This window comes from Rhinolophus sinicus, chromosome 17, assembly GCF_057876585.1.
Source record: "Rhinolophus sinicus isolate RSI-liver-muscle chromosome 17, RSI-T2T, whole genome shotgun sequence".
NCBI lineage: Eukaryota > Metazoa > Chordata > Mammalia > Chiroptera > Rhinolophidae > Rhinolophus > Rhinolophus sinicus.
This window is the reverse complement of record NC_142517.1, coordinates 29,871,117-29,897,941: the sequence shown is the minus strand read 5'-3', so window position 1 is coordinate 29,897,941 and position 26,825 is coordinate 29,871,117. Positions and strand designations below refer to the sequence as shown.

At 32.7% G+C, this 26,825-nt stretch overlaps 1 protein-coding gene and 1 non-coding gene across 3 annotated transcripts in view; both read left to right on the top strand.

The window, feature by feature from the left end:
* KPNA4 (karyopherin subunit alpha 4) overlaps positions 1 to 26,055 on the top strand; it is a 53,843-nt gene extending 27,788 nt beyond the window's left edge. For both annotated transcript variants that reach the window (XM_019731942.3, XM_074327200.2), the window contains 12 exons: positions 1,173 to 1,268; positions 1,782 to 1,867; positions 3,706 to 3,792; positions 5,635 to 5,804; positions 5,907 to 5,951; positions 9,021 to 9,152; positions 13,219 to 13,347; positions 14,694 to 14,798; positions 18,206 to 18,277; positions 19,462 to 19,624; positions 22,028 to 22,122; positions 24,050 to 26,055. In XM_019731942.3, coding sequence (XP_019587501.1) covers positions 1,173 to 1,268; positions 1,782 to 1,867; positions 3,706 to 3,792; positions 5,635 to 5,804; positions 5,907 to 5,951; positions 9,021 to 9,152; positions 13,219 to 13,347; positions 14,694 to 14,798; positions 18,206 to 18,277; positions 19,462 to 19,624; positions 22,028 to 22,122; positions 24,050 to 24,148 — 1,279 coding nt within the window. In that variant the 3' untranslated portion in view covers positions 24,149 to 26,055. The remainder of the gene's footprint in view (positions 1 to 1,172; positions 1,269 to 1,781; positions 1,868 to 3,705; positions 3,793 to 5,634; positions 5,805 to 5,906; positions 5,952 to 9,020; positions 9,153 to 13,218; positions 13,348 to 14,693; positions 14,799 to 18,205; positions 18,278 to 19,461; positions 19,625 to 22,027; positions 22,123 to 24,049) is intronic.
* LOC141568130 (small Cajal body-specific RNA 7) lies at positions 13,568 to 13,908 on the top strand. The gene has a single exon (XR_012491160.1).
* Positions 26,056 to 26,825: the final 770 nt, after the last annotated feature.

The window sequence follows — 26,825 nt, the reverse complement described above, 5'->3', positions numbered from 1 at the left end:
GAAAGGGAAAAACTGTATTAAAATTGTAATATTCAATATATACTGATACCAAAGATGAATACAAGTCATGTGTATACATTTTTTTGGCACCTCCAGTATAGTAGAGCAGGAGATTCAAATGGGTGAAGATGTGGATTAACCCACATTGAGGGCTCATCAGCTAACCCTGCAATCTCCCACATGTGTACATGGGTACTAAGTACCACGAGAGCAAAGATGTGTCTGTCCTGTTCACCTTCATATCTCCGCTGCCTCTCTGGATATTTCCCTATGTATTGCTATGCTTATTCCAGTTCACTTTAGTTACTGAGATGAGAATGTTGTTGAGCTTTTATGACCTTTGATTCTGTATGTGCAGTAGGATGAAGTATCAGCAGAACCACTAGCATCAGCTATAAACCTGTACCAGCAGCCTACCTGCTCTTGCCCTTTGATTCTGTAGGACCTGTTATGAATAATTTGGGATATTTTGGTGACCTCTTAATCCCTTTCTTAGCAAGGTAAATGACATGTTCAAGGAGTCTGCCCACTTTTTTTCTCTAACCTCAAAATTAAGCCCAAAGGTAACACACATAAAACATGTAGTTGTCTTTTTATAAGTCACATTTGGAACTTTATTGAGAGAATAAAGTTATTACTGTACTAATAAAAAAATGATAAAGTGGTTTGTGTCTACATTTTTTCCTAATTAATCTCTATAAATTTATAAATTTATATTTTTATAATAGAGAAAAGGTTGCTTTATATACATTTAAAAATAACTTTGAGCAAGAGTGTGCCAAATATTCAGATTTTGTTGTAATTTCTATCAAATACGAATTTGAATTTACTGTATTTTGCCATGTATAATGCACACCCATGTTTTCAGCCCAAACTTTCAGGGGGGAAAAAATCTTTCGTTTAATTTTTTGATTCAAATTTTTATTTGTTTATATTTAGGTACTTGTCTTTTGTATTGTAAAGGAATTTTAGCATTTATTTATTACACTTCTGACTAATAAGCATAAATAAAAGAATATATGTTTTTAGATATGGAATTAGTACTACCCATGTATAATGTGCATCCTTACGTTTCCTCACTAATATAGGCAAAAAAGTATGCATTATACATGGAAAAAATATGGTAATTATATGTGATTAAGTCTCACAAAGTATGTGTGTATTTCTTGTAGGAAACTTTTGTCCAGCGATCGAAATCCACCAATTGATGACTTAATAAAATCTGGAATATTGCCTATTTTAGTCCATTGTCTTGAAAGAGATGACAAGTAAGTACATTATTTTAAGAAATAATTTAGGATCTATCCTTTACAGAAGGTAAGATTTTCTAGTAGTTAGTGTGATCTTTAGATAAAAAAGAAAAGGGCTACAAGATGAAGTTGAAAAGCCAAAGTGAAAAACAATGCGAGGTGTGTTTACACCAAGAGATGAAGGTAAAGGTCAAAAAGGAACTTGAGAATGATACATGTAACCTTTGAGCTCTGAAAATTAACAAGCAATAGTTTGGCCAGGTAGGTACTTGAGAAAACTGTTTGAGTAGTAATGTGCAGGTATCTTAAAGATTTCTTACTAAAAATTAGGACACCTGAGGAGGTTGTATGTTTTTTATGCAAGAGATATTTTAAATAGCCATTGGAGGTTTAGAAGAAGTGCTGGATGCATAGATACCTTTTGAAACAAAATATTCAATAATTTTGAAATGCTCTAGAGGGGAGGAATGGTTGGTAGATAGTTGGGCAAGTGTAAAAATCCCTACTGTTTAAAAGTATTTGTTTTTGTAGTCCTTCTTTACAGTTTGAAGCTGCATGGGCTTTGACAAACATTGCATCTGGAACCTCTGAACAAACTCAAGCAGTAGTTCAGTCCAGTAAGTTGGTTATTAAAGATAAAATTGTGATTTTTTTTTTTTAAGTAAAAAATAAAGTGATTCTACAAAAAGAGTAGAGCTATTAATATAAAATAATAGCTATTTAATAACGTATAAGGTAGCTGAAAGAGGCCAACTTAAGTATATTACTTTGATCATCTTTACCAGTGACTGACATTTTCTATTTCTAAAAATTAATTTGCTTCTAAATCTGACACTTCCTAATTATACTGTTTCCCCGAAAATAAGACCTACCACGAAAATAAGCCCCAGTTAAGATCGTCAGCCAGATGGACGCATTTAGTACGTCATGACGATGAGTTTCATAAGAAGATGACATGACTGTATTTGAATAAATGTAGATTGTTGTACATGAAAAAATAAGACATCCCTTGAAAATGTGCCCTAATACATCTTTTGGAGCAAAAATTAATATAAGACCTGGTCTTATTTTCGGAGAAACACGGTAGTAGCAGATTACATTGTTGTAGTTACTCTTTATTTATAGGACATCATTAAAATAAAGGTGTTTTACCCATGCTATACTGCCTCTGGGCCTCTTAATGAGATTTCTATCATACATTTTAGAAAAATCTTTTGTAAAGTGATCTTATTGAAAGAATGGCTTCAAATATTTTTTCATTGTTATTATAATAGTTCCTAGAAATGTAAGTAGGAAATTATTATTGGAAGTAATAACCTGAGTGTATTGTTTTCATGAATACTATTTGATTTTTCTACCAAAGAAATTAATAATTTTAAAGAAGGCACTTCTAAAATCCTCTTCAAGTGTGTAAGCCGTACATTTATCTAAACTTCTTAAAATCTTAGGCACTAACTTCTACATGATTTTGAAGGGGAACAAAAATGTTGTGTGAGTAAGCAGTTTATTATGTAGATACTTGTGTTGTGACATTATGTAGAAGAGAATGAAGTACCGTAAGTCTTAATAAAACTGGTTTAGTTGTAGGTTCAGGTGGTTTTATTTTTGTTCTTTTGGGGATTTTTTGGTTTTGTTTTGTAAGGTTGACTGTTTAGTAAATTTTATAATCTCAAGACAATGTCTTAATCCCTTACTTGCTCTCTTTCTTTTCTGTTTATGTGCTCTTTAAAGATTAGAAAAGACACCTAGAATTTGTTATAACACCGTTAGTCTTTCTTAGTATCCCAAAAATAATGGATACATTAATTACTTTGTATTATAAATAAGCATGATTGAGCTACATCTATTTAAATAGCATTTTTCAGACTGATATTAGAAGGAAGAAAGTTCAGTACAGTATTTTGTTAAGATACAAACCTTTTTCTGTGTTTCCCATCCTTGTTGTTGAGCAACAGAATCACTTTCTGATTCAGAAGATCTCCTTTGACACAGGAATCCCTGGTCTGTCTAAAGACCCATGTGATGCTATTTTAAATTTCTGTATTCACAAGTTACTTTACGAATTGGACTCTTTATTTTTTTAACTCAAAAATAGACTTAATACATAAGGAATTAATCTTAAAATTGGAATTAAATCGAGGTTTATTTGTGAATGAAATTTGCTAGTTTAACTTGATATTTGTTTATATACTAAAAATGCCATTTTGATGCTAAATAAGTAGTCTGCTAGTCAAAAATTTTCCACTACTATTACCCTAATGAAAATCATGTAACGAAGATATATTTCAAATATATTTTTGATAGTTGTGTTTTTTTTTGAGGTTTCAGCAAAAAATACAAGATTGAATTTTGGTTTAGATTATGTAGTATCTTTAACCTTTTCCCCCCCAATTTTATTGAGAGAGAATTGCTATATAACTATGTTTAGACTTAAATGATCTTATGTTTTCTTCAGATGCTGTGCCACTTTTCCTGAGGCTTCTCCATTCACCCCATCAAAATGTCTGTGAGCAAGCAGTGTGGGCATTGGGAAATATCATAGGTTTGTCATAAACTTGTAGTACTGGTCCAACAATTGTTTTCATATACTATGTAATAAAAATGACTACTAGTGGTCAAAAAGAAAAAACAGTTTGTCTTTTTCAGTACTAGTTTTTGTGAACTCATTTACAGACATTATAGCTGTTTAAGTTTAAACCCCTAGTAAACACAATGAACATTTTTGTTGCTTATGATAACCATAATACCTTTTTGTATATAGTCAGTATTATTTGAATAATTATGAAATATGTATATAATTTAAATCTTCTATTCCTCTTTTACTATGTTGGGATCCATTTTATTCCTTGGCTCTCTCCACTATCATAGAAAATATATTAATAAAATAAAAGGAGGGGGCAAAACTTAAACCAAAATTTTTCTCCATAGTGGCAGTTCTGAGAAGAGTCTGAGTTAAAATTTTCTATCTCTTAGGGATTTTAGTACATTAAAATATAATGTCATCCAGTATCATCATGAGGTCATCATGCAGAGGGTGTCTGTAACTTGCCGACAGCCTTCTTAAATGTTGAACATCATGATTACCATACTTTTAGGTTTTATCTGATAAATAATTGTAGGAAGCACATTTAAGACAATTCTAATATTTCAAGGATTTGTTTTTTTAACTAGAGCCTATACTTTACCCGATCTCAAAAACTCAAAAAACTGTAGTGGAGAATGGAAAAAATCTGAGGTCTGAACTGTATCCCTTGATGTTAAAGATTATTTTTGCCACAGATTCATTATTGTTCTTCCATGGAAGTAATCAGAATTGCTTTGATATGCCTCCTTTTTATTAGCCTTTCGGGGGCCAGTGTGGAAGGCCAAGGGATGGTTAGCATCCCATGATTATGAGTTTCAAAAGGGAATTTTTCTGTGAACTGTTCTTGGAATACAGTATATTGCTCTTAGGAATGCTATCATTTGTGTATCCAAGGTCCCTCTCTCCTTTGCTTTTATACTAAATTTTAGATTTAGAACTATTACCGCGGCATCTTGATCTTTGGTTTTTAGTTCCAGTGACATTGTAGAGTTAATTAGAATACACAGATGGAAAACGAACAAAGCATTTTATCTCCAAGAATTGTAGTGCAAGAAAAAGTGTTTTCACTTATGGAATGTAATACTTCAACATGGATCTCATACTAGAAATTACGGTGGCAGTCTAGATACAGAAATTAAATTTGGCAGTTGTCTAGGCCAGTGATTTTCAAACTTTAGCGTGTTATCAGAATCATATGTGAATCAGGTGAAGGGCTTGTTAAAACTCACAATCCTGGACCTTCAGAGTTTCTGTTTCAGTAGATTTGGGATAGAGCCCAGTAGGATATTGGTTCTTTGTCCTCCCTTATTTTGACTTAGTTATCTAAGTGTATAGAGTAATTTATAGTTAATCCTTTTGATGCTGTGATATTGGGTCATCAGTATAAATTCTGTGAATATTTTCTAATAGTATTTTGACACATCTTTTTTTTATTACATGATAGTTTGTTAAACTGAGAGTACCATTGAGAGAGAAGACAAAAGCAATGGTTCTCTACTCACAGTGTATTTTAAAGAACCCTTACTTAGGCTTCTAGTGTCATAGATGGCATAAATCATAAGTGAGCAGCTTATAAACCTGAACATGTGAATAATGTCCAAAAAAACCTTATAGTTGCTTCTCTTAGCTCAGAGACCTAAAATGTGAACTTGGTTATTATTGTCTAAAACTTTTATATAAAGCCAAATAATGTACGTGGTTAAAATATAGGAAGCAACATATTGAACCCAGTGCTTTATGTTTTCTGAATTGTTTATTGTCATCATATTTTATTAAATTAATAAATCCTTATTCCTACAGGTGATGGGCCACAGTGTAGAGATTATGTCATAAGTCTTGGAGTTGTGAAACCTTTACTTTCCTTCATAAGTCCATCTATTCCAATAACATTCTTGAGAAATGTTACTTGGGTTATGGTCAACTTATGTCGGCACAAAGACCCACCCCCCCCAATGGAAACCATTCAAGAGGTAAACAAGTGGTTTTTTCTGTGTTTATTTTTAAACCAAAGTAGATACTATTATCTGTATGTTTTTATCTGTATGTTTTAAACTGTATATTTCTTTCTTCAGATTCTTCCAGCTCTTTGTGTTTTAATTCATCACACAGACGTAAATGTGAGTAAATTCTTCCCTTCATATATTTGTGTGTGTGTGTGTGTGTGTGTGTGTGTGTGTGTGTGTGTGTGTGTGTCTAGAGCTCCCCCTGTACATAGGGGAGAAAATGTCACACTGGATGTTATCTGAGTGTACTCTTTCAGATGTTTCAAGAGCTGTAATACATAGTTTGGTATTTTTATATTTACTCTGTGTTTACCTATAATCACTAAATGTAATTTCAGTAAAGAAATTGAGCCTATTATTTGGGCTGGGCAATAAGGTATGTGCATATACTTGTAATAGTGTTGTAAAAACTCGTATTAGAAGTTCTTTCATTGTTCATGACCTTTTTATGGAAGCTCATTTGATAGCCTGGCCAGGACAGAACACATACACCCAGTGGTAGTTTTGGGTTTTGAAAGATAAAGCAGAAATATTTTTGCCTGTATGCATGACCTTGTATACATACACCAAACCATGGACATCATTTGCTCTTTAATTTCATTTTTATTCTATTTCTTCATTTATAGTGACTTTGGTAGTGGTTTCACTTGATAACTTTTGAATGTCCAGACAATAGTAAAAAATCAGTGCAGATTACGTTTTCAAACATGAATATATCTTACTCATTCTTACTAACACAGATGGCAAAGGTAAAAGCGACTCGGGAAGTATGAATGAGGTGGAACATTGCCCTGACTGCTTATAGGGCCATCAGTGTGTCAAAAAGCTAGGCATATACATAATGGGTAAAGAAAGTCACATGGTTAAAATGTATGGCAATAATCAGGAACTTGGGTGGTTCTTTAAAAACACAGTTCAGTATGATGACCAGTGTTTGATAAACTGCTTCATTTCTTTACAGTATCCCCAGTAATACCTTTTTGCCAGGATATCTCTAATGTAGGGGTGTCCAAACTTTTTTCAATGTTTTTTACCAAGGGCCATACATGGTAAAATACATAAACAGCCGGGCCACTCACTTGAGGTGAAGTATGTATTGCCTCACCTGGTTTATTTAAGTAAACTAAATATATTTTTGGAATTTGCTGTGGGCCAATTAATAATGGATTGTGGGCCGCAGTTGGCCCGCGGGCCGCAGTTTGGACACCGCTGCTCTAAAGCATATGGAACAAATTCAAGTTAGTTATGCTATATCGAGCAGTGACATAATGTACCACATTCATTACATGACTTGATCTCTTTTCTAATAATTTTTTTTTTAGCTCCAGGTAGTCTAGAATCCTTAAAAAAATGTAAGCAATTTTTAGTTTTGACTCCTTACCACCAAAGTCTTTGATTAAATTATAAATTTTAATATACTACTTTCACAAGATTTCTAAGAAAGATTAATCTCAAAGTTTATACCGGTACTGGAAGCAGACATCTTGGTTGACTATATTGAGAAATATATTGTGTTCTTTCCTCCTGTTTGTACCAATCCAGTTGAGGTTGTAACTCTGTTTTTCTTGCTTTTGATGTATCTTTAATTTCTCAAGCCATTTTGCATTGCTCTTTTTTAGTAGCATGTTTACTAAGTAATGATGTTTATAAGAGTAAAATCTTAGGTAAACATTGGCAGCAAGTTCTTAAATCGGGCCTCAGAGAAGTGGGGAAAAAAAATGAAAACAAAACTTTCCACAAGCCATAAATGAAGCATTAAAATTACACTGTAGTTGTAGTTAGTAAATTTATCATAGAATATTAACTTTGTCTCATATAGAAAGTACATATGAGGTCGAGTCTGATTTAAATTGTGATTTTGATGTGAGCATATTAATGACATGTTTAGTATTGGGCCTTTTTAAAAAATATGTGGATTGTACGTACAGTCTTTTCACAAGTAACTTGAAACTTTTTGCCCATATCAGCACATTTTGGCATATATTGGTACTCCAGAAAAAAAACAGTTACATTTGTAAGTTGAAATTTAGTTGTTTCACATATTTTGATGCCACTTTATGTATGTGAATTTTCTTACTTGGTATCTTCTTTTTACATTAAAAATACCCATAGAGCTTTCTTAAATTCCTGAAAGGAATGGTGGCAAGGTGCTTTAAACCTTTAAACATAATAATGGTTTAGAATTTAAAAGGTTTCAAAGTTTTTGGCTTGTCTTTTGACACAGGGATCCATATTCTAGAAAGGTTTTGGAAGTAAAGTTCTATGCATAATTATTATTCCTGTATCTTTGTCAATAATTGTATTATTGTTGTAGCAGTTCAGCAGTTTGTTGTACATCCTTTGGCCATAATGTCCAATTAGGACTTAACCTGCAAAGAAAGGTGAAACACAGTGGCCTGGTGTACTTCAAAATATAATCATTAAAAATTTCAGGCTGTTTTTTAGTATAAGCTATAGAGGCTTCCTTTTTTTATTTTATTTTTTTGTAAATAGTTTTGGCAGCTGTTATAAATAACGTTTTTTTGTGTGTTTTTTTTTAACCTAGAATGTGGTTCTTGATTATAGATCTCACAGGTTGCTTTTGATATCTTGATCTGCAGCTGTGGGAGACTTCCCCTGTTTGGGAAATTGCCACCAGTTTTATAGCAATGTGTTGAAAAAGATGAAACTACTGTAATCCTAATACTAGAGTATTGGGTTTAGACGTACCTACATGGTACTGATGATACTAGAGAACACCTTGATATATTCACATAGCCTACATGTTTTTGAACCACTGTGTATGTTGGATACATTTATGCTTTGCAACTATATACATTTACCACAATGTCCTTGGACCTGTTAGCCCTCAGCCTGAGCATTTGGGAAAGAATGTCTTATTCTCCTATTTCATGTGCTGTGTAGTGTGTTTGTATCGTAGTGAATTAAGAGTGGATGCTAGTCTTGATCGGGATCATAATTATAATTAACCTAAACATTCTGAATTTGGTTTAAAGATGTATTATACATATTTGATGCAGACATTCATAGGTGATTATAATATAATGAAGATTAAGATTCCAGTGAATTGAGGTGAGAGAAAAAGAAAGGTAGTAGAACAATCATAGATTAGTCTGTATGGTTAAGAATTATTAAAATGAGAAAATATTCAAAGACTATTTGAATTTTCATTTTATTCATTAGATATTGGTAGATACAGTGTGGGCCCTCTCTTACCTTACTGATGCTGGCAATGAACAGATACAGATGGTAATAGACTCTGGAATAGTCCCTCATTTGGTTCCTCTGCTCAGCCACCAGGAAGTTAAAGTTCAGGTAAGTTTGTTGTTGATAAAAAGGCAAGTTTTTCTTACCATTAATGGCATTAAGTATGACGTTCAAAGATGGACAATTTCAATTGTTTAAAGTATATTTTTAGCCTAATAACAATGACAATATGTCTATGATGGAAAGAGTGAGTTATATCCCCATTTTAAAGATGGAGAAAATGAGATAAAATTACTACAGTTCAACAAGAACCTCCCTCTTTTCCCACCCCACCCCCCAATTAAAAAAAAAAGCAAGTTAGCTCCTTTGTGAGTTACTGATTACTAATATAGACAAGGGCAATTCATACAGCAATTTGGGTGGCATCTGAAACAAGTATTGGTACTTTTATTTTTTTCTGCTCTTCCTCTTTTCTCATTTTCTTCCACTCTCCTACTCCTGTTTTTTTCCCTCCCGGCTGTCCTTTTTTACTCTCCTCCACTGCACCTGACAAGTTTAGTTAATACTTAGTTTTAGTGGCACTGTGATAAAAGCTTTGTACTTAAATATGCTGCTTAGGGGCTTCTTAAATTATTTCCAGTCAATTATTTAAAATATTTTTGTTTAATTTTGTTTTGTTCTTTTGTTTTTTAAATCCTTCCACATATCCAAAAGATATTTTTGGTTCTTTGGTTTATTCCAAAGAACCTGCATCTAGGAAGAGCCAAAAAAGAGAGGGTGAGAAGTTTACTAAAATATTATAAGCAGTAACTGTCAAACTACAGTGATAAAGGAGATGCAGTGCAGCAAGTTCTCCCTACCCTTCTGAGGTAAATAGTATGCTTTAATCTTATAATGACTGCGAGTTTATAACATACAGTAATGGCATAAGGAGAACTGGAAGCCTGATCATCTATTTCTCAACCTTGCCTGGACATTAAAATCAGCCATGACATTTAAAGAAAAAAAGAATTTTATATTTCCCTTGCTCAACCCCTAGAGATTCTGTTTTAGTAAATGTGATATTTCCTAGAAGCCTGGGCTGTAAAAAGCTCTTCGTGTGATATTCATGTACAGTAAGATTGGAGACCCCACTGCCTTAAAATTTAAAGCACTTTAAAGAAAGAGGTATACTTAGTTAAATTCAGAAACAATGATTTATAGAGTAGTTTATCATTTAGGGGTATTTGTGGCTTATTTTAAGTATTCATACTAGATATTTATCATTAAGTTTGCATTTCTTAATTGTGATGCCTATTTGTTGATACAGGTTTTTGGTTTGTATTTTGTTTTTTTCAGAGTATATCTTCAGTTTTAATACTGGACTTCATTGAGAAAATAGGGCTTGGAATTATTCTTTAGCCAGCTCCCAAGGAAAGTTACTGTTCTATACTTTACCTGGTAACTAATAGAGATTTTAAAAAACGTTTTCAACTTTTATGCTGCCGTAATTAAGGAAATAGAAAGAATAGTGTAATGAACCTCCACCTGGGTTTCCTCTCTACTCACTCCCCGCCAAATTATTTTGACACAAGTCCCAGATATCATATCATTTTATCCAGCTTGCATCTCTAAAAGTAAGGGGGTTTTTTGTGTGTGTTTTTTTTTTAACATAACTACAATACCATTAGAGCACTTTTAAAAATCTTAATATTAAAATGCAGTCAGTATCCAGATTTTACTGATTAAGTTTTCACAGTTAACCAAATCAATATCCAAACTAAGTCAACACATTGCATTTGGCAGCAATGTTTTTATGTTTCTATTACTCTACAACTTTTTTTTTTCTTTCCCCTTTTAAATTTATTCGTTAAAGACGCTGGGTCTGTACCAAATATTTTTGAAAGAAATTAAAGAAGACCTAAATAAGTGGAAAGACATCTGTGTTCATGGTTTGGAAGACTTAGTATTGTTAGAATGGCAATGCTCCCCAAATTTATCGACAAACTGAATGCAATTTTTATTAAAATCCTAGGTGCCTTTTGGCAGAAACTTACAAGCTAATTGTAAAATCCTATAGAAATACAAGGCGCCCAGAAATACCCAAAACAGTCTTGAAAAAGAACAAAGTTTGGGAATGTCTCATTTTCAAAACTTAACTACAAAGCTAAACAAGACTTTGGGGTTCTGGCATAAAGGTAGGCATATAAATGAATCAAGAGTCCAAAAAATAAGCCCATACATTTATGATCAATTGATTTTCAACAAGGGTACCAAGAAAATTCAATGAGCAGAGAAAAGTCTTTTCAATAAATTGTGATACAACAAATGGTGCTGAGACTGCTGGATATCCACATGTAAAAGAAGGAAGTTGGACCTTTACTTCACATGATATTTTAAAAAATAGCTTAAAATGGACCAAACATCCATAAGAGCTAAAAGTACAAACTTCTTAGAAGAAAATATAGGAGTAAATCTTTATGACCTTGGATTAAGCAGTAGTTTCGTAGATACGACACAGCAAGCAACGAAGGAAAAAAATAGGTAAATTGGACTTCACCAAAATTTAAAACTTGTGCTTCTAAAGACTTATCAAGAAATTGAAAAGACGTGCTTCAGAATAGGAGAGAATATTTGCAAATCATACACTCGTATATCTGAAAAGGGACTTGTATCCAAAATACATTGTATTCACCTCAACAATAAGACAAATCACCCAATTTAGAAATGGACAAAAGATTTAAATAGTTTTCCAAAGAAAACATACAAATGGTCAGTCAGCACATAAGAAGGTGCTCCACATCATTAGTCATTAAGGATGTGCAAATCAAAACCTCATTGAGACACCACTTCATACCCACCAGGATGGCTGTAATCAAAAGGACAGTAACAGCTGTTGGCAAGGATGTAGGGAAAGTGAAATCCTCAAACACTGCTATTGGGAATGTAAAATGGTACAGGCTCTTTGGAATATAGTTTGACAATACCTCAAAAAGTTAGACATAAGCATAGGGAATATAGTCAGTGGTACTGTAATTGTTATGTATGATGTCAGAGGGGTAGTAGCCTTGGTGGGGATTTCACTCTGTGAGGGGCGTAAATGTCTAATCACTGTGTTGTATGCCTGAAACTAATGATTTAAAAAAGGATATATGACCCAGCGATTTCACTCTCATGTATATACCCAAGAGAACAAAATATATGTTCATAAAACAACTGGCATACAAATGTTTAAGGCAGTATTATGCTTAATAGCCAAAAAGTGGAAACAATCCAGATGTTCATCAACTAATGAATGGTTAAATAAAATGAGGTCTGTTCATACAATGGAATATTATTTGGCCACAAGAAGGAGTGAAGTACTAATATGTGGCTACAATGCAGATGGACCTTGAAAGCATTATGTTAGTGAAAGAAGTGAAACACAAAAAGGCACCTGCTGTGTTTTATTCCAATTATATGAAATATCCAGAATAGGCAAATCCACAGGGACAGGCATAATGGTTGCCAGCAACCTGGGGGTGAGGGCGATGGGAGTTACTGCTAGTGGGTAGAGATATGCTTTCTTGGGCTGATGAAAATGTTCTGGAATTACATACTAGTTATGGTTGCACAACTTTGAATATTACTAAGAACCTCTGAATTGTGCACTTTGAAAAGATGAATTTTATGTTACTTGAATTATATCTCAATTAAAAAATAAAACCCTGGGTTTGTCTTGGAGAAGGAAAAGTTAGCCAAAAAACAAAAATCTTTAACTTAACAGAAAATAATCTAATACAACTAAAGAAAAATAATTCAAATTCATATGATAGTAAAAACTTATATATAAAGCAGGGTCCTGCTGTCCTACAAAAAGCCACTGTGTTTTTGTTGTTAACTTACTGAAACGCAATCTAAAATTGAAATACTACCTTATTTTCTTTATGGCCATAATTAGGATATAAAATTATCCTTCTTATTTGTTTATTGACTGACTTCTGCAATAATGTATGCTTCATAAGAGCTGGAATTTGTGTCTGTCCTGTTGACTCTTCTGTTCGTAAATCAATGTCTGACACAACTTGTTCAAAAAGGTTAGGTTGGCATAAGTGAATGAATGTATCGTTCATAACCTGCCTAACATACCTCTGTGATAAGAAGGAATATTTCACATAGAACAACAAACATCTCATTAAATCTTTTTATGCTTCAGACTGCTGCACTTCGAGCTGTGGGCAACATTGTTACTGGAACCGATGAGCAAACGCAAGTAGTTTTGAACTGTGATGCTCTGTCACATTTCCCAGCACTTCTGACACATCCCAAAGAGAAAATTAATAAAGTAAGTATTTTTAAATACTATTTAATGAATAGCATATAAAATAGCAGCAGTTTTCATTTTTAAAGTTAGGGACTCAACTGTCTATAATATTGATTATTAATATAAACTGTCATTAGACATGAGAAGATAAAATATTTTACTCTTTGTAACATGGGTAGGTAGTATAGTATATGATTTTCCATAAATAAAACAATTATAAACAGTGCAATTTTGGCTCTCTTGGAAATGATGAAATAGAGATAATTGGGTGTTGAATGTAAGATTGGAAATTTTTAATATGTAAGTTAAATAATCTAGGTTTAATATTTTATAGCTACTTAATAGAGAGAGTGTGTGTCGGGGGTGGGGGGGGTGTGCGTGTGCATGCTCATGGAGGCTACGGAAAGGGGGCCCTGAATGGTGATGCTGATATTGGAGTGCATCTGAGGCTGTTGTAGAAATACATGGGTTGGTGATTACAACACTGCCGATGATTATAACCCAAGAACAGCTCACCTAAGTAGCCTAGCACCCTAAAATCTCTAACGGGTTCATTAAACATGGTCCCGTGGTCTGATCCAAAAGAGCCTACTGCACACTAATACTAAGTTTTTGGAGTAAAACTTGTTTACTAGTTTCTTAAAATAGAAAAAAAAATGTTTCCCTTTAGTAAATAGATAAGTTTTTACATTTGATAAATTACAGTAGTGTCCTACATAGGATATTAAATAGAGATTTTGCCTGTTTCATGCTAACGGTAGTTTCAGTGTGCATTTATTATCTATGAAACTTGTAAAAAACTTGTAAACATCTTGGCAAAAGTAGCACCATTGTAGTGAAAAAGGTACCATAAAAAGATCATTAAGCTAGACCAGGGAATAACTATTACAAATAAGTGGATTAAAACAACCCACTATTTCATTTTTCATGTCTCAGTTATCTTAGAAAATTGAGATTTGTCTACTTTGGCTATGACTCTTGATCAGAATAGAATAGAGAATAAAGCACATTAATGTGAGGGGGATGCTAAATTTTATTTACAGTAGTTTTAGAATTTGTATTTGTATTACAGCTCATTGATTCCTTAGTATTGTTTAGCCAAGCTTCTTTTGAGTCTTAGTGTTTGGGAAATTGCTTTCAAGAATTTTCTAGAAGGGTTCATTCATTATGACTTGGATTAGGGCCATTAGCAATTTGTCCAAAGAAAATATGAAAAGGGAATAGAGGAGTTGAGATTCTTAAAATTTTTATTATGGAACTCATTCCATAATAAAATCATTTGGACATTGTAGTGAATGTATTTTTTCTTAGTTCATATGCAGCTTTTATTTTTTAATGAGAAATATTGAAGGGGTCTTGTTCTACAGGAAGCAGTGTGGTTCCTATCTAACATCACTGCAGGAAATCAGCAGCAGGTTCAGGCAGTAATTGATGCCAATCTTGTCCCAATGATAATACACCTTTTGGATAAGGTAAGAAAATTATCTTGTATTTATCTGAGTAAGAGTGCAGGGATTTAAAATTAACAAATTATGTGAATGTATACTTTTCTGTTTACTTAATTAGAACCTATGCAGTTCGCATGAACACTGCAGCAAAATGGTATTGATATTAAAACTTTCAAAGCAGTATTTATATACAAGAAACATTTGTTTTTAGGAACTCCTGGCCCTTCTTCTCTATCATTTCTTTTACCACAATTACCATTATCCTGGGATTTATTAAACATTCATATTATTACTACTGATTATACATGCTTAAATATTGTTCTAAGCACTTTAAATATATTACCTCATTTAATACTGTAATTCTGTGAAGTTAAGAATTATCCCCATTTGACAGATGAAGAAAACCATAGTATAGACAAATAAATTGCCCAAGATCAAACAGCAAGTAAGTGTGCTATTTAATCTTATGCCACGTCATATCTCATGTTTACGTTAACATTTGGGAAAGAGACAATTTAAAATGTCACAATCACAGCATGAGGGTCTTTTCTGAACATTAATTGTAATTAAAGAGATGGTATCTCTCTTATCTCCTTGTTTTCTACAAACTGGTAGTAGGAGAAGCTACTTTTCCTGTAAACTGGTAGATCAGGCTTAGTTTTTTAGGCAAGAATACTTAAGCACTGCTTTGTACTTCCTAATGATTCAAATCAGGAGACGCGAACTACCTGTTTGTCCTGCATCTAGTGATACTAAGATTGATGAGTGAACTCAGGTGTTCTCAGCCTCCTCTAGCTGATTATTATAAAATTACCCATTAATCCTTCACCTAAGGGTTTTTAGGCAGTCAGTGATGATCATTGCCTGGATCCCCTATTTTAACTAGGAACTGTGACCTTCTAATTCTGTCATTCTTTATGTATCAGCCATTATTCTTCAATAAAGAGCTTTTCCTTATCTGTTACTGGCTTGTACAGAAACGTGTTTCATATAGGAAAGGCAAGATGAATGCTTGATTCTTGCTCATTATCATACAATTTTTAGAATGACGTGGTTCCTTAACCTCAAAAGGAGACTAGGGTGGAGTTTTTAGTGTCATTGTTATATTTTTTGTGAAATTTAGTCCCCTTGTAGTTCTTTCTGACACTCAGGTTGTTCCCTGACCAATGGGAACTTCTTTTTTTGAAGACTGTGTTCATATCAATCTTAGTTTTTGAGAGCTTCCTGCCTTTTGGATATGACATGATTGCCAGTCTTATCTTGTATTGTGTCTGACCTAGACCTTGAATGAACTATTTCTCCCGGGTGTCCTGGTTCCTTTTTGTAGCGAATGGTATTTCAGGATCATAGTTCAAGTACTAAGGATGATCTTTGCTACAAAGTTGTCGTTGTTTCTAGGCCTGAGTGAAGAAAATAGGTGATAATGTATTTTTTTTTTTAGAAAGTGAAAAATATATTGTAATGTGAACATGAGAATTCACTATAAACAAATCATGACTAAAAGGAAGCTATCAGATATTATGAGCTATTTAAGATAACAATGTTTTTATTTTCACTTCTTTGATTTTATATTTTCATCGCTTTTCTCTTAATACTGGAAATCTTCCTAGAAAAATTGAGTCTATATTGAGATATGTAAAATCTATCAAAATAACAATACCACATTGCCAGTAACATTACTACTCCATTTTTGAGATTTCCTTAAGGGTTTTTGTCTTTAGAATATGTTCCATCAATGATGTACTTAAAAATAATGTATCACTTGAAATAATTCCTGTATGTGTGGTTAAGTCACCAATTTGATATGCAGTTAGGTTATTTGTTTCTGTTTGTTCTTTTATTTTGTGAAATTACTTTAGCTTTTTTTTTTTTTTTTTAATTTTGTTTCTGCTTATATAAAGCATTTGTATGGTTACCAAGTAAAAAAATTATGTACCTTGTTTTAGCTATATACACAAAGGTCTAACTTACATTTCTATTTCTCCCTATTCTCGCCTTTCCTTTACAGATAATCATTTGTATTCGTTTTTGGTTTATTTTTCCAGTGTTTCTTTTTTAAATATAAGCAAATGCCTATGTAATGTACATACCTATTCCCATCCTTCCTTACACTAAAGGTAGCCTACCATATATTCTTCTTGCACTGCTTTTTTAAAAAATACTTTAAAAAAATACATCCTGGAGATCATGCCCATAACGTTATATAGAGAGTTTTCTTATTCCTGTTATAGCTACATACTGCTTCACTCTATGGGTGTGTGTACTATAATATATTCAATCAATTATTTTATGATATTTGAGTTGCTTCTTGTGTTTTGCTGTTAAATAGTCCTTCAAAGAATAGTTTGTAAGTTTTTTCCATGTTTTTTGCCAGATTATATTTGGTAGTCACATATATAAATTTTGCTGTATGATACCCTCTATAAGAGTTGTGCCATTTTGTACTCCTGCCAGTCTTACTGACAGATACTTGGATTTGATCAATCGGATACATAAGAGTAGATATTATTTATCTGCAGTTTTAATTTTCATTCCCCTTATTTACATGTTTTTTTCTTAATACATCATCAGCATTTTTTCAGGTTGTTAGCCTTCTTAATATTTAATAACTGGTTGTTTCATTCAGTAAATTTACTGTAATTAGTTATACCTCTGTTGAGAATTTTAGTTGCTTTTACTTTTTAACTACTATGTGCTGCTAAGACATAGATAGATAAATAATATTACTTTGTTTTAAATTATTTTTTTGGTAAATTCTCCCAGGTGAGATTATTAAATCACACATAAGACTTTTTAAATGATTTTTAAATATATTTTTCAATTTGTATTTGAAAGGCAGTATGTGAGGATACTGTTTTTATCATACTCTTATTAATGGTGGTCATTATCATTTTAAAAACTTACATGTTTAAAAGGATACTTTATTTTTTTCTTTTTCCTTTTTTTTTTTAATTTATTGGGGTGACAATTGTTAGTAAAATTACATAGATTTCAGGTGTACAATTCTGTATTACATCATCTATAAATCCCATTGTGTGTTCACCACCCAGAGTCAGTTCTCCTTCCATCACCATATATTTGATAGGATGCTTTATTTTAACTTGACATTTCTTTGATTAAAATAGTGGAATTGTACATGTTCCCATATTTTTTTGACTTAATCTTTGACTTCATTTAATCTAATATTAGATTAATATATATCAAGTCAGTAATACATATCAAGTAAGTTTGTTGCCAGCATAGTTTACAAAAATAAGTCTCCATTTGTTTAGGGTAAATTGGGTCCAAAGGCTTAGCTTAATAAATAAAAATCATGTGTGTATATAGAAAGGCTAGAAGTAAACCAGGGGAAATAAGCAGTTGAAAAATCATTTCAGAAAACATTTTTACAGTTTATATTGCAGTTGGTATCCTTTGCTTTGCTTTTACAGGGGGATTTTGGCACTCAGAAAGAAGCTGCTTGGGCCATAAGTAACTTAACAATTAGTGGAAGGAAAGATCAAGTAAGTTCAGCTCTTATTTATTTCTCAAAACTGATAAAATAACAGTACAGATAATTTAAGGTTTAGATTTCAGTAAATCATTTAAAATAATAGCAAGATAACAGACATTCTGTGATTTTTTTTTTTTTTTCCCATATAAAAGTGTCACCTTAACTTCCTTTTGTTATATTTCATAAATGGTAAATGTTCTCTTTTCAACTTGGACTTTAAAATTTTTCTAATCTATCATAAGATCGAAGCACTTATAGTTAGGGTTGTTTTTTTGGTTTTTAACAGTATTTAAAAAAAAAAAAAAAAAACAGACTTTTTAGGTGAATTGTGCAGAATAAAGCTGCCTCACAGATTCTCCTAACAAGTGAACAACAAAAATTTACCAGCCGCTTGGTAGGAACTTAAATTCAACTGAAAGGCTGGGAGTAGGAACTAGAGTGAAGAGTATGAGGTGCGTAGTACATAAAATTTAAAGAGGCACTCACTCTCAGAGTTGTGCAGGTGACAGAGCTTAACATTGTGCCAATTGGCAAAAGAAAATGAGTTTTAGAGGTCCAAAATATGTTTCATAGGTAGTTAAAAAGGGCAAATTTGGAGCTGATAAACAATAAAGTGATAATTGTTACAAATAAGCTATAGACTGATGGTGAGCATTGATCTACTTACAGAGGAATACAGAGCAGAATATAATATAATACATGAAAAATAATAACCTAGAAAATAGAAAAATATTATGAAAATATTACAGAACCAACAGAATAGTGAATTGAAGGTAGCCAGGTGTAGGAGAGTGCTAAATGTTACAGTAAAGAGTCAGTTGAATGCTCTCACTTTGAACAGTTACATAATTAAAAAAATATATGTATGCAGCCTTTTAACTGACTTTTTAATTTATTAATAATAAAAGGGAAAGGATTTTTTGGAAAAAGTGCTCCTATGGCAAAGAAATGTTTCATATGAATTTGAGTGATCCCTTCATTTTCACTTTATTTTTTATTCTGAGTTGAAGAAAAATAAACTTACTATATGAAAAGGAAATGAAGGTTAGATTAATGTAGTCTAACGTAACATAAGAGAAATGAGGTCATGTTTCCATGCTCAAAATTTTAAAGTCATAATTATTCTAGTGAGATAATATGGTACACAAAGTTCACTTAATGTTTATTATGTATCATGGTGTTTTTATTTTTCAGGTGGCCTACCTAATCCAACAAAATGTTATTCCACCTTTTTGCAACTTGCTGACTGTAAAAGATGCACAAGTTGTACAAGTAGTACTTGATGGACTAAGTAATATATTAAAAATGGCTGAAGATGAGGCAGAAACCATAGCCAATCTTATAGAAGAATGTGGAGGTAAGTTTATCATAAGATATTATTAAACATTTTAATATTCTTTTTGAAACTACTTTTATTTTCTGACTAATATAGCACTCTATTTTTCTGTCTTAGATAATCGAGTAACAGAATAAAGTAAATACTGTGTTGTATAATTACAGTCCTGCTCTGTTTCTTGGCATATGCTTAGGTAACTGAAATGCTGCCATATATTGAACAGGCACTGTACTAAGGTTCTTGGATGACATGGTGAACAAGACACACTTCTTGCCCTCAAGGCATGTAGTCTAGTCATGGACATAAATATGAACTGATTTAATGTGCTAATTACCCTGCTAGAAATATACAACAAAATGAAATACCTAATCTATCCTGGAAGAAGCAGGAAGTGACACCTGAGCTGGATTTTGAGAGATGAATAAGGACTAATAAAGTAAAAAGGGATGAAAGGTGTTCCAGGCAGAGATAACACCATGAGCAAAGTCTGAGGAGAGAAATAGCATTCAGCAAATTATAAGTTAGTTCAGTGTTGCTGAATCACAAAGTATGGGGTAGAAACTGCCAAAAGATGAGGCTTGAAATATAGCCAATAAGCAGGCCCCTGCAGTCTTACAAGCTTGGTAGCACAGCAGATATTTTACAGGGCAGTAGGTCCCAAATCTGGCTGTGAACCAGAGCCACCTGGAATGTAAACAGCATTACCTTTCAAACTTAGCTTCCAGCTCTTAGAATTAACAAGTACACATAACATGGAAGTCTCAAATGTGGCTGTGGAACAAAATGTAAATGTTATTAACTTGGATAAGCATAAAATTAAAGGTATTTCTGACAGAAGTTGAGAAATAAATGAAAGGAGAGGTAACGATAAGAGTAGAACTACATCTTCAACTTACTTAGTGGAGGAGTTTGGAGGCTTGAAAATGAATTAGAAATAAGTATTTTTAAAGTTATTAAATGTCAAATAGAATAACAAAAAAATAATTCATAACTATTAAGTTAGGAACAGAAGATGGGGAATAGTATTAGGGAACTAATTAGGAAGTGAGTACCAGAAAAATTAAGCATACTTAAAAATATTTTACTACCTTTTTTTACCATGTGAACATTTCATTATTAAAATTTTATGTATTAAAATTAAAATATAGATCTTGAGCATTGCCTACCTCACTAGAAGTGAGGCCCAGAAATCAGTATTTCATAGGCTCCCCAATGTATTCTGCCATAGGGTATGACAATCCACTGGAAGATTTTACATGGTAAGCCATTAGTATGTTTAGATGGAGCATGGATATCAGAGGAATGGGACACTAGAGACAGGAAGCAGGAAACTAGTTAGAAAAGTATGTAGTGGTTGGGTCATAATAAATAAAGGCAGTGATAATAGAGACAAAGGGGAGATCTTAAGCTTCAAGAAATGGATAGACTTAGAGATTTTTGAGATTTGATGGTAGAGTATCAAGGGAAAGGGGAACTTAGGCTTTCTCTCAGATTTCAAGCTGTTGTTATTACCAAAGAAGCATATAGCAGAACAAACAGTTTAAATGAGTAAAGACAAATAACACATTGTGTTTTAGACAGTTCAAATTTTAAGTACCTGTGAAACGTTCTCGGGAAGTAACATGCAGGCATTTAAATTGATGCATCTGAAGCTCAAAAAAGAACTGAAGCTGTAAATGTGCAAGTCCTCAGTCTATATTAGTAGCTAATTTTTTAATGGAGGAGCCCCGTAAGGAGAATGTATAGAGTGAGAAATGAACCCCAAATAACCTTCGCCATATAAGGGATAGAGGAACACTCATGAAAGGGCAATTTCACTTTATTTCAGAGACCTTAAAATTATTCTTCCTAAAAAGCAAAACAATATCTAATTTGCATAGCAACAAGTTAAGTTTATATATTTTTAGTATTTCTGCCTATGATTAATAAACTCATTAATATTTACGGGGAAAAGTCCATTTTCCCCTGAAATTCTGTGATCTTGATCGTTTTACATTGTACGTAACGGATGTCTTAATATTTATTAATCACCAGTAGTTAAAAAAATTTTTATACATGCTTACTAGAAAAATTTGGCAGATGCTAGAAAGTAGAAAGAATCTGCTTTTAACAAAGAAGAGCAATTTTATATGTTACTGCTTCTTATAGACATTGGTTATATAGTATTCTGCTGAATAGATCAATGTCCCATTGCTTAATCATTTTTATGCATTTAAACACTCAGGTTGTTAATTTTTAAGATAAATATGCTATGTCTTTGTGCATAAAATCTTTTTATTTTTAAGATTCACCTTTAAAATAGATTCCAAAAACTTGTAGATTTGCAATCCAAAAATTGTATTATGTGGTCCCAAGATTATTGTAACTTTTTTGTCACAGCTTTTTAAATATTACCATTGTTTTACTTCATAAAATCTCTTGCAGGACTGGAGAAAATTGAACAACTTCAAAATCATGAAAACGAAGACATCTACAAATTGGCCTATGAGATCATTGATCAGTTCTTCTCTTCAGATGATGTATTTAATACCTTTGTAGTTTTCTTAGTTTTATGTATAAACATAAGTCTGGATAAAATAATATAGTAAGCTAGGACATGTATATATATATTTTTTTTGGGGGGGGGAATGGAATTAAATAGGTATATGACAATAATGTCACTTATTTCAGAAACACAATTATTTCAATATTTTGAAGTTCCTCAGGGCATGAAAAAGTAGTACTATAATCGCAAAAAAGTTAAGGATATTTTTTTAACACTGGATAAGTCAGGCTTTATTTTTCACTTGATGTCTTTATAGTTCTCATATTTTATACTGTTAATAGCAAAACGTGTTTATAAACAAAATAGTGATACTAGTATATCCTATAATAAATCCTTTATGACAATTAGTTAATCCATATCTGATTATATTCTCACTGTTGTTTTTAGCTGGTGACCAGAAACAGACATGAAGCTAGGTAGATGAAACGAAAATAATAAATCATGAAGAACGATAAGTTACTATGTAATGTAAAGTGTAGTATACAAAAATATCTACAGATTGTCAGTATGTGGTAGTTGAAATTAAAGTATTAACTTATTTTTAGTATTGTCTCTTTGGAAAGATAAATCTAAAAGCAGTTGTTCCTTAGAAAATGATAATGATTAGATAGAGTCACCCATGACTTTCCTGAATGTTTTACTCAACTTTTTAAAGAATAAGACTTATACCACAAACTTTGCCACATTATCAGAAAAGAATGGAATATTATTAAACATTTTGTTAAACATCTGTTGTTCGAACATTAACCTGACAAAGACAGTATCAGTCACACACCACAGAATGACCTTTCAGTCTACAATGGACCGCATATACAACACTGGTCCCCTAAGATTATAATGGTGGAGCTGAAAATTTCCTGTTCCCTAGTGACAACAAAGCCCTCCTAACATCGTGCCTCAGTGCATTACTCATATGTTTGTCGTAATGCTGGTATAAACAAACCTAAGGCACTTCATCATATAAAAGTATAGCCCATACAATTACAATAGTAGGCTATACGTCTAGGTTTGTGAAAGTGCACTCTGATGTTCGCACAACAATGAAGTCACCAAGCAACAGATTTCTCAACATACCCCAGTTGTTACAGGGCACACGACTATACTAGAAAAGAAAATTATACACTCTTGACTTACAGATGATCAAGCTATTTAGATGTCAAGTCCTTTAGATCAAGTCCTATTTAGAATATAATGCCAGGTAAATAAATAAAATCCAGGAAAAGCATATTCTTTTAAGGTTAGCTTTTATCACGTGTCTTTAAAGTTGGATTTTTGGAAGTGTTAATTTGCAATTGTAGATATACGCTGGGCCTTATGATTTCTAACACCTCAGTACGCAGTTCTTTGTTACTCTCTTACATTGTAAAAAGAATAACTCAGATGATGTGCATATTTATAGGAACTACATTATAGGCTTATAATTTTGTGGTATTTCAGAAAAGAACCTTTAGATATAAAAGACATAGAATATTATTTATGCATTATTAGCAGAGCTATTATTTTACTATTTTAAGCCCAAATATCATTTGTCTCTAATAGCTATTTAGAAATTAATCAAAGATTTCACTTTAAAAGTTGTGTCGTTAATTTTTCAATGTCATCAACTTTATCTGTTTGCCTAGGTACAAGGGAAATAATGAGTATTCTCTCAGTTTGAGATATAGGTCCATCTCCAATTTAATACTTCTAGTTCTTTTGGAAGATACCCATATTATCTTAAGTTTCCTCTCATTTTGCCATCCTTAAGAAAAAGCCTGTACAAAATGTTTTAGCTTTCTAAAGCGATGGTAGGACAATGTTGACACTCGTCATCTCTCATACTTTTCTTAGGGAAAATGGGAGTATTGCTATAATGCTATTTATTTATAATTTAAAACTAATCATCTCTTTTCCCCCCTTAGATTGATGAAGATCCTAGCCTTGTTCCAGAGGCAATACAAGGTGGAACATTTGGTTTCAATTCATCTGCCAATGTACCAACAGAAGGGTTCCAGTTTTAGAAAGATGTTGTGGAAGTTAGGTACAATGCAGCACTGAGATATATATATATATATACATATATATAAAAAGGTTTGATCCATCAAGCTTGGCTCATGGGATCTGCTGCTGCATTAAATCGGGAAAGAAAATGTGAAGATTTCATTTGGAATCACAGAAAATGCCCAAATGAGGTCAAGATGGCGAGTGGGTGCGAGTGAGAATGAGTGGCAAAATGTAATGAAAACCTTACATGAATGCTTATTTAGGTTGTTCAAAGTAAAAAGGGCTACAGGTCACAGATCTTCAGTGCCTGAGAAGACACATTGACTTTATGTTAATTGAGGGGAAAATGCAGTACCATCATCTTCAAGCCTTGTAAGCATAAAAGAGAATAGGATGCCCATATAAGTCAAAGGAAAATGAGCCCAGGCCTTGCTATGAAGCAGTGTGTGAATGGACAGTGTTGAATGAATGTCTGGCTCAGTGATAGAGAGCCAGGTTCATCTTTCAAATCTAGGGCTCTTCACTCATGAAGCAGACTCCTAGCACTGGAGTGACTGTGTACGAGAGGTATGGTTGTGGTGCTGTATGTGAACGCATGCAAGCTTGATTCGCCTTCAGGGGGCTGATAACAAACCTAATAAATCATCAAAACGAGATCATAAGTGTTAATGTACACTGGACATGAAAACAAAGACCGGTTTAGCAGCAGACATTGGTTTACTCTGCAGCCTGTGTTTTCTATTCCTCTTTCCCTTCTTCCACCTCCCCCCCTTCTTTTTTCTCTTTTCAGTTTTTTGTTTTTTGTTTTGTTCTTTTTTTTTTAACTTTACCTAGAATGGCTTTTTAGTTGCTTCTCAAGTCAGAAAATTTCAGGAAGGTTTCCCTGTGCATTTGCACCAGATGAATGTTTGATGCTATGAAAAGCTTTCCATATCATCAAAACTAATTTGTGTAGATTTTTGCATGGAAAAAAAAATCATAAATTTCCCTCAGAATAGACTGTGTTGCAGTACACAAGTTGCCATAATAGTATAAAACAGTAAAATGTACTTTAAAAAGCCATCCTTTTCATTTTCAGAGATAACATAAAGATCTTTGCATGAGGTAAATCTGCAGCATAGTTCATTTTTAGATTTTGTTGAGTCCTGTAAAGAAGAAGAAGAAAAAAGTTTCAGTTGTGGTAGAATACCGTGCTGTGCTTAAATGTTATTTGTTTTCAAACTTTGTTTTCTATGAAAATGATATGGAAACTTCTAAAATGGAATTTGGTGCATATGTACTGCTGAATAAAGACCGATGAAGAGGTTTGAATAGATGTACAAATCAAGTAATGGTTTGAACACCTTTAATAATATGCCTAATCTGTTCAATTGTTTTAGAATCTTTTTATCTTAGATGTAGGCAGCCATGAACAATCTATTTTGAGCCACTTTAGGGAGAAAAGTTTGTATTTTTAAAACTTGCATAAAAGTTATGCAAGTGGTTTTTATAAATTGGAATAATGCCTCAGTTTTGAGGTTATGCACACTAAATTAAATGTGACATAAATTAATTTGTACAAAAAGAACTCTTTATAAGGTGGCTCATTGTAGGAAATCCTGTGCCTTCCCCTTTGAGCACAAGTGTTGCATGAACAACAGTTTGCTATAAGAAACATACCAGATTAGCCACCATTAGCATCTATATCTACTTTGTGTTTAAAATCAACTGGTAATTCTGAAACACTGTAGAATGGATAAAAATTATTTTGTGATCATAACTCTTTGTTGAACTAGAGTATTTTTGCAGCATTCCTTGTCATCAGAAACATGGTTAAAGTTTAAAACTAGAAGCAGCAGAAAACTAGCTTGTAAAATTTATTCAAGTAGAGTGCAGGCTAGGCTGTCTTGGGGAAATAAACATTAAAACTTAAAGAAACATTTTACATGGGATGTGTGTGCGTGCTGTGTGGATTTTTATATATATAAATGTAGAATATAATTCAATGGATTATATTAGCTTGTCTCAAGCTTTTGACCTAGAACCAACATAACAGAAGAAGATATTTCTTAAATTCTATAATTTCAGTATGGATATAGTAATATTTTAACCCATTGAATTTGTTCAGGTGGCACCATCTATGCTTCTGCTCTCTCCTTGTCCAAACCAAGGTTTTGGCTGTTCATTCTTCCAGCAAAGTGGACTGGGAGAGATAAATTGAGCCATATCTTAAGTATTACTATAACTTCAAGATGGCTCCAAGTGATAGATTGCACAAAAGGACAGTTTTTATTGAAGGCTTAGGTTAACCACAAGATGAACGGAACAATACTTTGTGTGATTCATGTTTCTTAGTAAACAAAAACTTGGTTCAAAGTAACCTAATGCGGTTATTGGAGGCCAAATGATTTTATAGAGTAGTTATCCTTATATACATACTAGTTGTAGATGATTTTAACATCTCTGAGTACAAGTTACTTGATACTCTAAATATTTCATTTCTACCCATGGCCTCTTACAGGATACTAATATTCTAATAGAATTCTAGGACTTTTCTGTGTCTGAGGGTTGTTTCAGCACAATTAACAGTTCACCACAGGTGATTTGAACACAACTCTTGTTTTATTCTCCAGTGATCTAGGAAACTGATTCATTTTTAACATAGAGCATTATTTGTGATGAGGGGGAAAATCGAATAATAAGCCTTTAGTAAGC